The sequence below is a fragment of the Neoarius graeffei genome, chromosome 7 (assembly GCF_027579695.1).
Source record: "Neoarius graeffei isolate fNeoGra1 chromosome 7, fNeoGra1.pri, whole genome shotgun sequence".
In the NCBI taxonomy this organism is placed as follows: Eukaryota; Metazoa; Chordata; class Actinopteri; order Siluriformes; family Ariidae; genus Neoarius; species Neoarius graeffei.
In genome coordinates, this window is record NC_083575.1 from 23,731,509 (window position 1) to 23,744,045 (window position 12,537).

The 12,537-nt window shown below is 42.6% G+C and overlaps 1 protein-coding gene across 5 annotated transcripts in view; it reads right to left on the bottom strand.

Moving 5' to 3' along the window:
• The window catches only part of dst (dystonin), a 340,713-nt gene that overhangs the window by 240,664 nt on the left and 87,512 nt on the right, over positions 1–12,537 (bottom strand). For all 5 annotated transcript variants that reach the window (XM_060925410.1, XM_060925409.1, XM_060925412.1 and 2 more), the window contains one exon: positions 381–470. In XM_060925410.1, the coding sequence (XP_060781393.1) occupies positions 381–470 (90 nt within the window). The remainder of the gene's footprint in view (positions 1–380; positions 471–12,537) is intronic.

The following is a 12,537-nucleotide window of genomic DNA, read 5'->3' on the forward strand; positions in this document are numbered from 1 at the left end:
GCGCAAATGCAATCTGCAGATAAGAGATAGAGCTCAAAAACATTCATTCCCCAACTCCACACATGTTGTAATCTTATTGAATGAGCGGTTTTAGATACTGCACAGCAAGGTTAGACGCGCCAGACGTACATCCGTGCATTAATCGCGTTACGAAAAGGAAAAGGTTATAGCAAGTTAGATGTGCTATGGGTTTTGCAGGCTTTATCGTTTTAGTGACACACAACAAATGTGGACTGCTGTGATTACAAAATGTACTGCGCTGGCCTTTAGAACATTGTGAGGTTACCACAAGAAAGTGCTAACTAACATGAGCTCAAGACAGAAGACATACCTGACAGCAAATACTGATGTATGAAAGTTCGGCAAACAATTCTACTCACCAATTTGTCACCAGACAGGACCTCTAACAGTGAGATCAGGTTATGTCCATCTCGCAAATCCTCATATAGGTCGTTAACGTGCTTTCGTATCTGGACACACAAAAGTTACACAGTTTACATTAACATAATCGCTGCTGGCAGTAATATCAGTATTTCACATCTTTCTATTACATAAATATTGGGGCTCGTTTAAAAATGCTTACGAACATTTGTACCACCTCCATTTTCTTTCGTTTTCAGCAGTCTGTAAAAAGATGGCTACGTTTTCTCGTTAAACCCATTTGTGCCGTCAATTGCACAACAGCCCTTTCCCATCTTACAGCTGGGTTTGTTTCTGTGTTTTTGTGACATTCGAGCTGTGTTACTTCCGCCTGCAGTGTTTCTCAAACTTTTCAGAACAAGGACCACTTTGTCCCAAAAAAAAATTTCAGGGACCACCTGTCAACACCCGCCCCCGCCCCACACACACACACACACACACACACACACACACACACACCATACAGAGATGTGTACCATTAGGTGTTTTTAATTGAAAAAATTATGGTTAACTAAATACATTAAAGGCCTATCCATTCCATATCCTCCATGGTTTTTAAAGGCAAAAGTATGGAGGTTTAAAATTCAGCAAACAGTTAATCAGAACATGTCATATCAATAGTTCAAAATTGAAAGTCAATTTTTCTATGCTTTTTTTTCGGGTCAAAAGATACCCCATACAGTGTGAAATTTATTTAATACCATTATCTTGAGTACTGCAACTAAAAAAGTTACCACATTTTGCTGGGAATGTAATCCCGTTACCGAAGAACCACCCTTATACAACCTGATAATGATCACCGTTCACTTTTTATTTAATCGATTCGAATCATCGGAAACTTGTATCGTGAATTATCGTCGCACGATATATCACTACTTGCCTAACCTCTAGTGTAGATATGTACATTGCATATAAATTATGAACACTCGGCATCAATAGTCACTTTATTTACCCGGCTTTCTTTAATTAATTATCCATATTAATACAATTTTGAAATCAGTGTTTTTTCCTCAATTCTGTCATTTGAAGATCTTGAAGATAGTAAAGTTTTTCAAGGATAAAAAATATAACATTTTAAGTACTTTTAAGCACACTGATATAAACATTCCTTACATATATTCAGGGTCATTTAAATAACATATATGGGGTGTGTTACCACAAAAGGAGTCCAGTGTAGTAAAAGTTTATTCCGAGACATAGACTACGTTCAGACTGCACCCTGAAACGACCCATATCCGATTTTTTTGCCCATATGCGACCTGTATCCGATTTGTTATTGACAATCTGAACAACACAGATCCGATTTTTTTCACATGCGACCCAGGCCGCTTGGATATGTGGTCCTAATTCCGATGCATATCTGATATTTTCACATGCGACTGCAGTCTGACCGGACAGGTCGCATTCATGCGACCTACACGTCATCAACAAGAGACAAACGTCACTATTCTGCGTTGGCTAATCCCGCCTCTTTGGTGGAAAACAACAACATTTGTACAGTTTTCAGAATTTAAATAGACTTTTATAGAATTGATCAAGCTAATGGTGGATTTGGTAGGGACCTGGATGTTGATCTGTTAGCCTGATTAAATAAAACAGTTTCTATAACTGATTTATAACTTAAACCATCCTGTATTACAAGATTATAAGATTGTTCTGGAAATTTCCAGTAATTTGACACCTTCGGTCTCATTAGTCTGCTGCCCACATTAACCCATTGACGCCTGAAACGCCTGCAAAAAAACGTCTGCAAATGCCTAAGCCAGTTTTTAGAAAAGGTCCCCATCTGCCTGAGGGTTTTCTGAAATAAAAATAATTAATTGAAAATGCCTATGAAAAATTCAATATCTCAGCCTCTGAAGCACATAAAGACATGAAATAAGTTGCATTTAAAAGATAAAATTCTCTGCTTTTATTGGATCATGCTCATTCAGCATTAACACTAACACATTTTTATAAAAAAAAAACAAATCTGGCATGCGTCTTGAAAATAATGACAAATCAACAATGCTGCGTTATGCAGCAACCATCATTTGGGGCAATGTTGCGTTATGCAACAACCGGCACTAGGGGCAATGTTGCGCAACGCAGCATCCGGCGTCAATGGGTTAATCAGATTATTGTGTGAGTTCCGCCGCCGCCACAAAAACCACATCGCCAGGTCTCGCCTCATCTCCATAGCAAACTGCACTGGTGTTTCTGCACCTTGAGCCAGCGCTGAGAGAAGTTGCAGAATTCAGCTGGCTATAAACAATCTAAATAAATATTTATAAAAATGTAGAAAAAGTTTATTAATATGACGAAATAAATATGTGCAAATTATTAAGCCTGAATTAAGAGTTTGGTAATACAGCGGCCGTATCCCAAATGACTGCCTACTGAAGCTCGAGTGCACTATATAGAGTTTAAAAATCCATTACTTCCTAGTAACATGTAGTGCACTTATATAGAAATTAGAGAGACATTTCAACCCTCGTTACCAGGCTACACGTTTTCATTTCAGTTCAGAAACAAAAACGCACACGAGACCTCACACTTTAACACTAACCAGATAATTAAACAAAACAAAAAAAAATCATTAAACTTGAAGAGTGCGCTTTTTTTTTTGTTTATGTATTACGTAGATGTGCTTATTACGTGTCAATTTGCGCATGCGGGACACTTTTGGGTCGTTTTCCGTTCATATTGGAGATCGCATACAAGTCTCATATAATTGGTAATGTGAACGGCCTAACAAAAAAATCGGATTTCACAACAAATCGGATATGGGTCGTTTCAGGTTGCAGTCTGAACGCAGTGATAGTTATTTGATACGAGAGAGCGTCAAAAAAAAAAAAAAAAGACCTACACGTCGGTTTAGTAATTTTATCCGTCACTAAAATATTATGCTGGGAAACAACCTATAAAAATATGACTTTGTCGCCCAAATAAACGCGTGCTTAATTTCAATTTATACATCACAAACTTTACAGCTGATTTTCTCCAAACTTGATTTTCTCTTAAGATGATGATACCGTCAATATTTTCGCTCATTCCTCTGGACTGGCTGCACCAAATTTAACAAAACTCCTCATTTTAAAGGTTTATTAAAGCTAGACTGCCGTTCAGATTTTTCAAGTGTAGGTCATAAAAAGCATTTTCCCGACACCCAATTATTTTTGTTTAGTGGACCGAAAGCTACTGAATTCGAATCACTGACTTCCAATTTTATTAAGTTTTTTTTAAAATAAAACAATTAATGAATTTAGGGCTACAAATTCTCTGTTATTTTTTCTTGCTTCACCATGACGCAATACAAGATACGACATCAGGCATGACGTGGTGGGCTTTCCCCGGTCGTGCAAGGCATTATGGGATACAAATTTGAAACAGGAGAGAAAAATAGAGGACGTGAGTGTGCGAATAAAACGTGAAAGACCGACTACAGTAATGGAAAGCGAGAAGAAAAGACGTTATGTTATATACAAAGGAAAGGAAACGTGGGACCAAACTAATAAATATCAGCGCTCAGCGAGCACCTCGGTGTGATCAGCTGTTCGTTTAGTGACAGAATGATGGAACTGTCAGTGCACGCTCAAAGGTAAACCTGCGCATGCACAGCACACACACGGACTTCCTCTGTCTGCTTGACTGCGCGAAGCGAGCGATTTCATGCACATTATTTGCTTTAAAGTGCATATCACGGGTAAATTCAGGAGCAGGATCAATGTCTCATTCTCATCTCATTATCTCTAGCCGCTTTATCCTGTCCTACAGGGTCGCAGGCAAGCTGGCGCCTATCCCAGCTGACTACGGGTGAAAGGCAGGGTACACCCTGGACAAGTCGCCAGGTCATAACAGGGCTGACACATAGACACAGACAACCATTCACACTCACATTCACACCTACGCTCAATTTAGAGTCACCAGTTAACCTAACCTGCATGTCTTTGGACTGTGGGGGAAACCGGAGCACCCGGAGGAAACCCACGCGGACACGGGGAGAACATGCAAACTCCATACAGAAAGGCCCTCACCGGCCCTGGGGCTCGAACCCAGGACCTTCTTGCTGTGAGGCGACAGCGCTAACCACTACACCACCGTGCCGCCCACCTTGCGCAATACCAGAAAAATTCAGTTGAAATCAAGCCATTTGAGGCGAATTGGTCCGCCTCTGAAAAAACTTGGCATTTGGATTTCCCGGCAAACATTGATTTTTGTGGCGTCATCTGCGGGACGCCTCCTTCTGAATCCTACACCAGCGCTGGTTTGTTTATGAGAAAACGACCTGGTGATTTTCTGCAAATTTCTTCAACGTTATCGTGTAATTATTAAAATGGTTAACAGATGTATCGTAGGAGGGTGTAGCAACACCAATCTTGATGGGATTAGTACTCATCGTTTCCCAAAAGACCGGACAATGAGAGAGAAATGGGAGCGCTTGGTCTACACAGGCTGTGCACTGAAACCGTGCAAAGCTCGCGCAGCCTGCTGGCGCTTCCGCAGGTGACGTCACGAATCTGGCTCCAAACTCGCTTGGGATTTTTCCAGACGTGTTTTGTTATTTTATTTTTTTCTGCTGTAGACAGATGGCCTTGTGCAAAATGGATGAGTGCGTAAAGGGACATTCTTTCATATTAAAAAAAACCCGAAAGGCCGTCTACTTTTAACTGAATAGAATATCCAATAAAAACCTTCCTTTTTTTTGGTCGCATGCCCCATTTATAAAATCAGTCTTGTATTTCTTACATATTACCTGCATTAGAATGGCCCTTTCAATGTACATAATTAATCCAGCGGTGTTCTCTCTCCCATTCACTTATCATCCAGGCTAATGACAGAAATCTTATCTTCAGGCCCCTTAATGCTTCAGTCTGACACTGCAGTCTGGCATAGGGACCGTCCCAAATGCCAGACTGCTCAAGTCACTCAGCACGCTGCCTCACTGACCCACTTTTACCCAGACCCTCTCCCTCCTAATTCCTTACGTACAGTCACAACTGTGCAGCCGAAATAGATCAGAAGCCTTCAGGTCTGAGTCTCTTTCCCTCTGCAGGTTACGCAAGACCCCAAGCACGCAGAAGAGCTCAGCTCCAAACACCCTGCATCAAATTCATTCATTCAGCTTCAGCTTTGTTCTTTTGCACAGCCTCTCCTGGGAAGGTCGGCCGTGAGGCGGGAATACACCATAAACACACACACACACACACACACACACACACACACATTTGCATACTCATTCACACCCAGTGTAGCCATCACATCATCAGGTCTAGATAAACGACAACCCTTCACAAGTAGAATTCCCCACAGCGCCCGTTCCCCTTTGTTCCGAGTTATTTATAGATGCTTTGTTTCGAAAGGACAAAATGAAATACAATCTCTCTCACGCTCAGTGTACATGCTTTGTGACAAAAGGATTTATACGACTGCTGACTCGTTTAACTTGGACAAGGACAGACATCTAAAAATGCCACCGAACCTGAAGGCAGCTATTCATAAACGCTTAAACACAGTGGCTTGTATGCCGTTTAAATCAGTAGTTATATTTGTGTTTTAAAGGTGCAGTATGTCTCATCTCATCTCATTATCTCTAGCCGCTTTATCCTGTTCTACAGGGTCGCAGGGAAGCTGGATCCTATCCCAGCTGACTACGGGCGAAAGGCGGGGTACACCCTGGACAAGTCGCCAGGTCATCACAGGGCTGACACATAGACACAGACAACCCTTCACACTCACATTCACACCTACGCTCAATTTAGAGTCACCAGTTAACCTAACCTGCATGTCTTTGGACTGTGGGGGAAACCGGAGCACCCGGAGGAAACCCACGCGGACACGGGGAGAACATGCAAACTCCGCACAGAAAGGCCCTCGCCGGCCACGGGGCTCGAACCCAGGACCTTCTTGCTGTGAGGCGACAGCGCTAACCACTACACCACCGTGCCGCCCCAGGTGCAATATGTAACAATTTTAATTTAAAGCATTCCAAAGTTCACTAGTTCTGACGTTATGTCAAAGATGTCTGTGTATTATGTTGCACAGATATGGGTCCGTCTCAGAAACCGGTCTCTCGTTTGGGACATTATGGTCAAAAAATTAATTTTTTAATTTTGCCTTTTTTTTTTTTTTTTTTTGCATTTACCTAACACTCAATGTTTCTTTTGTCCTGTTTAATAAGAATAAAGATGGTATCTTGCTTTATCTGGCCTCCACTGTGGAAAATTTTTTTGATTACAATTCACATGCTTTTGTAAAATTGATTTCCATATAAAATAACTCCATCATGAAGAATTAAAGCCCCTCCTTCACAGATGAGTGAAAATATTGAATAAATTTCCTCTTTTTGATTGCTTGGGGGCGGCACAGTGGTGTAGTGGTTAGCGCTGTCGCCTCACAGCAAGAAGGTCCGGGTTCGAGCCCCGTGGCCGGCGAGGGCGTTTCTGTGTGGAGTTTGCATGTTCTCCCCGTGTCCGCGTGGGTTTCCTCCGGGTGCTCCGGTTTCCCCCACAGTCCAAAGACATGCAGGTTAGGTTAACTGGTGACTCTAAATTGAGCGTAGGTGTGAATGTGAGTGTGAATGGTTGTCTGTGTCTATGTGTCAGCCCTGTGATGACCTGGCGACTTGTCCAGGGTGTACCCCGCCTTTCGCCCGTCGTCAGCTGGGATAGGCTCCAGCTTGCCTGCGACCCTGTAGAACAGGATAAAGCGGCTAGAGATAATGGATGGATGGATAATTGCTTGGGTTAAAAATGCCAAGTTATGATGACTGAATTGATTATTCGCTTAAATATGAATAATATGATATACATTTTGGGTATTTGATATGGCGAAATGGGACACAATGGAAAAATCAAGAACACACCGGAAAGATGAGAATAACGGCGCTGGTAAAAGAACAGCGACTGTACCGGCTGAAGGTCGCGCGGGTCTCTGCTGCGGCGCGCAAGCAACGGGACATCATTACCGCAAAGGACGGAGCGCGAGGCGGGGGCGGGGCAAAATGACTGGCCGTAGATTCTATCAAAAGTTCGATCTAAATTGACCATGGTTGCAAAATATTAGCCAAAAATACGCAAACACTACGAAATATGAAAGCAAGATGAAAAACATTCTATTGCCTTATACTGCAAGACTAAAACAAAATAAATCTGTCAAAACTCACCTTTTCGTGATAACGTCCGAACAGATCACCCGCGTAACAGAGACCGCACATGGAAGCACGATCAACTTCTAACTGTTGGAGTGGAAAATTCCATTCTACAAATGCAAATTGTTAATGTGCGTCCTTCCCCGCACACAAATAACACGCTACGGTAAAAAATAGACCACAACTCATTTTATAGCTCAGAAATTCATACAAGACCAGCTACCATCGTAACATATTCTGTAAGAAACATATTCTGTACCTAACCTTCAGCTTTCGTTTTATAAAACAAAATCGCAGATTTATAACTAAATGTTTATATGGCGTAGTGATTTTAAGTTGCTACTTTCGGTGAGGTAGTGACCTCGACCCTGAGGCTTTCCCTTTAGATCAAAACACACGATCGTATTGGTTTTGGGTTTGCGGAAAATGGAGTTACAACGGTGATCAAATATTTTGCATGATGTTTTATTACGGTTATGATTATTCTGTGAGCGCACCGATCCTTAGGTGGATAAAGTTAGAACTTAAAATACAATTAGTGATAACTGTAGACTTTTCAGTGGACTACAACCTTTTTAAGGGAATGCGATGCAGTCAACCATTTATCATGTCCCAGATCAAGCCGCCATTTTTCCACAAATTTGCAGAATTTTTGCCAAATTCTGAATAGAGTATTCACATCAAAGATTTAGTTTTATCTGTATTATTTCTTTCATCATTTTATTTCAAATTAAAACCAACATCACCATTCAAAACCGTATAGTTTATTGACTGAGTATATTTAGTGGGGTATCCCCACAGTACCCAGTTTCTGAGACAGACCCATATCTACTGATGTTAGCATGCTAGCCAGCTAGCCCCGAGACGGGATGGGCCGTCCGTCTCGTCATACCACTTTGTACCTCAAGAGGTGACGGTGAGTCACTATAGTGTGCAGTTTGCCTTCAGTCCAATGAGAGCACGAAGAATTTAGTCAGGTGTTATACACACTTGGTGAATCAAGTGAACCTGCTTTCTAAACTCATCTAACAGCGTCTGTGATGTGAGCTGGAGAGCCTATCGAGTTCAAAACAGTCACTAACGTGCGCTGAAAAAGTCGATAGGCTGTTTCTGAAGTAATGTCGCTAAAGCAGTGTTGTACTCGAGTCACTAAACCTCGAGTCAGGAGTCCAGTCTCGAGTCCCCGGTGTTCAAGTCCAAGTCATTAAAGAAAATTTCGAGTCGAGTCCGAGAACAAGACTCCAACCGCACCATTTGACGGTGGCTGTTTCAGCACCATTAACATTAGTTTGTTCCTGAACATGACGTATGAACAGGTGAATGTGCTTCTCTTTGTCAGGGAGTGTGAAGTATTCTGTCGGAGATGGTCGGGAGACGGATGTAAGTGCAGAAGGTGTGTTTATTAATACAAGTGAAGACGGTAACCAATCCAGAACGGCAGGTAAAATCGTAAAACGGTGAAACAGGCAATAGGTCCAGCGAGGCACAAACAAGCTATCGTAGACTCGGCAGAATCAAAGACGAGAAACAGGAAATCAGGGATCAGGAAACCAAATGAGGAAATAAGGCTTGGTAATGTGTCAGCAACGCAACTCAATACTTCGCAAAGTAAGTGCGTTTTCACAGTCTTTATATAGGCGTGCTGATTGCACCTTAATCCTGAGCAGGTGCGAGTCGTTTACAGTGTGTACGCAAGAGTCCACTTGGCGCGTGCGCTGTCTGGGTCGCACCCGAGACCTAGCCTGGGCCCGCCCATCCTAAGCGTGACGCAACACGAGGGCCTGTTCCGAGCTTAGTCTGGCCAGGCAAGCTATCTACAGCATTTCCAAGCTCCCAAAAAATCGGGAACCAATCAACTTTGAGCATCTCCAACGGCCCTGGGTAGAGGCGTGTTCAAGGCACTGACGTAGTAGAACTGCGACCGGAAGCCATAGATTGTTTACAGAATCTATGCCGGAAGCGCTTCATTCACATCACGAACATGGAGCAGCGGCAAGCCTTTAACACAGCGGTAGATGCTGTATTGAAAGCATTCAACGGGAAGTTCTCATTGAAAACGGAGCAAAGAGCAGCCCTGGAGGTATTTATTGAAAGGAAGGATGTTTTCGCCTTGCTCCCGACCGGCTTCGGTAAGAGTTTAATCTACCAGTTAGCCCCGTCGCGTCACATACGTCAGAGGAAAGAGTGATGTGATTGGTTTAAGCTTCGTCACAGCCTTTTCTGGCTTCGACCAGTAGCAAACTGAGGCATTTCAGGGAGGCGGGTCAACCACGGGCTCTGGGAAACGGTTGGGCTTAATAGCTTGGCCAGACCAACAGCTCGTAGAGCTTTGAAGTCGTGTTAGCCAGGCTACCCGAGACCCTATCTGATGCACTCGCCAAAGCACGCAGGTGTGACACTCTTAAACGAAATTAGTACAAAATGAATGTAGATATAAATATCTTATGCCAAATTATTATGGCGTGATACAAAAAATAAAGAAAAAAATCAGAGTCCTCGTCTCCAATTTACGAGTCCGAATGCAGTCAATGCACGAGTCCAAGTCCGAGTCACAAGTCCTTAAAATTAGGGCACGGTGTGGACTCGAGTACTACAAGCCTGCGCTAAAGTGTTTACAAATTCGTCAAATCTAGCGACAAAGTCTCTAAGTTAGTAACCGTGAACAAGTGCTTGGACCCAGAAAATTCTATTTGCGTCGGTTTTAACAAACAGACAGGAGCGAAATAAGAGTTAACCTTTGTGTTGCTTTCCAATGCTGGAGACAGCTCTTGGCGAGTAAAGGGACGAAGTATGATGTTGAACGTTTCTTCGAGACTGGCACGTAAACAGCTGTTAACGCTAATGTTGGCTATTTAGCAATCACTTACAAAGGTAGCTAATAATATAATGTTACTGACGGTGGTAATATGTTTGCCAAGATAGCTGTTTGTTGATACGCAGTTCAGGCCAGTTAGAACAGCTGTATGTGACTCGCTCAATTAGCGCTTCCTCTCGCTAGCTACCAAACTGAGGCAATTTTATGGAGCAAGCAAACCAGGTGTATTGATCTTGTTTGGACAATTCTAAATAGATCTTTAGTGCATCTAACGACGATACAAACTGCACCGAGAAACATTCCAAATGGCGTCGATATGTGGTTTTATCGATGTGTGGCTGTTTTCTTGCTAAAAACTGAGCTAATCAATCTGTAATATAAACTATAGACTGACACCACATGTGAAGATTATAAGATAGTAGTGTTATCTTGACCGGCTCTCAGAGCTTCAGCAGTTTGGGCCATCCTTAAAAAAAAATCCGTTTCCTGTCCACCGGGTGAGCAAAAAAATTTTCAGTCGGGAGGGAGGGATTTATTTATTTATTTTTATATATGGATGGATAAGAAATCGCAGTGCTGTGTTTGCTTTTTCTTTCAGTACTTTTTTATTACAAAAGCAGACACATTTAATAAAATATGACGGTTTAATCAACTGAAACTTGTACAAAACTTTAAGTTAGCATTTTAAATGCTGACTGCAACATTTGCAAAACTTTTACAAAGGTACTTAAAATGTCCGACACACGGACTTTTTGTAGTTCTAAATCGAGCGTTAGGCCGAGTTCGGATGAAATTACACTATTAAAATGATCACTGAATGATTTGTTTTTTCTGAATCTTTATTATTTTGTTGTTCGCTAGAATACCATTTTGCGATTTCACACTTAAGCAAAATTTAAAACTCCGGATCTCCTTCCTTCATGGTGGCTGACATTTTTTTGTGCCGCACGGCGCATGCGCAGAGCTGATTCAGTTCAGAGTGCGTGCGCACTCGGCGGAGGCAGTAGTGTGTCGGAGGGAACAGAAGCAGAGATAACGCTTATTTAGTCTCCGGTAAACCAGTCTTCTCTCGTTCAATTACGTGCTGGCATCAAAAGACACTGTTGGTTGTAAATGAAACCAAACTGAGTAGTTGGAGTGTATTTTCATACACAAATGGAGAAATGTTCGCTGAGTGTGTAATTGTGTCGCCGCCACTGCAGACCGTTGTCGTTGTTAATTCATAGCATGCTCAGCTGCGTGAATGTGTCATGCACCGAAAATAAGAGATTTACAAGCCAGGAATGCCTCATGATGCAATACGCAAGAAAAGAAAGAAGATTTACTGCCATTTTACTTTGTATTTGAGTAAAGTGAATAAATAAATGGTCTGTGGAAAATACATTTAATCCTGGGAACTGCATGCACAGGATTTTATTTTGTATTTACTCCCCCCGGCTGGCTACTTATTTGTCATGGCTGGCTAGTATGAGCCTTAGTGGAAAGCCCTGGGAATGCGGAAATGTCAAGTTCGATTTTAGATTTATGAACCCGAAAAAAAAATGTCGAAAAACCGGCGTTAAAAAAAAATTTTAACCGCACAAACGGCACTCACCCGGCCGGTGGACCGGAAACAGAACGTTTTTTAATAATGGCCTTGGTTTAATTTAGTGTATTCCTGCCCCGCTGTTAGGGAGTAGTCGGCTAGAAAGTTATGCCGCTTTTCCACTACCAACGCGGCTGAGTCGGGCTGAACCGTGCCGTGCTGAGTTGGGCTGAGTCGAGCTGAGCGGGGCTGTTGGAGTTGCATTTCGACTACAACCGCGCTGAACCGTGCTGGCTGGAAGTGGGTGGACACATTGGGTGGAGTTAGTGAAAGTGGGTGGACGTCACGTGATGTCGTTAGGCGGCGCAAACAGTGACATCAGTGATCTTTTAAGCGGTAGTCTCACGACCCGGATAGTAAACAATAAACATGGAGGACATGGAGTCGTTAGTGTTGCTGGTCTTGGTGCTGTGGCTTGTTGTCACCGACAACGCCAACAGATACTGGCAAGAGCGTATAGATGAGGCGAGGCGCATAAGGCTTCAGAAATTCTCGTAATTCGTAATTCTTCTTCTTCCAGGTTTACGGTGTTTACAGATCCCAGCGTGCTCGCGGGGCGTGTGTGGGCATGTGAAGACACTCCTCCTC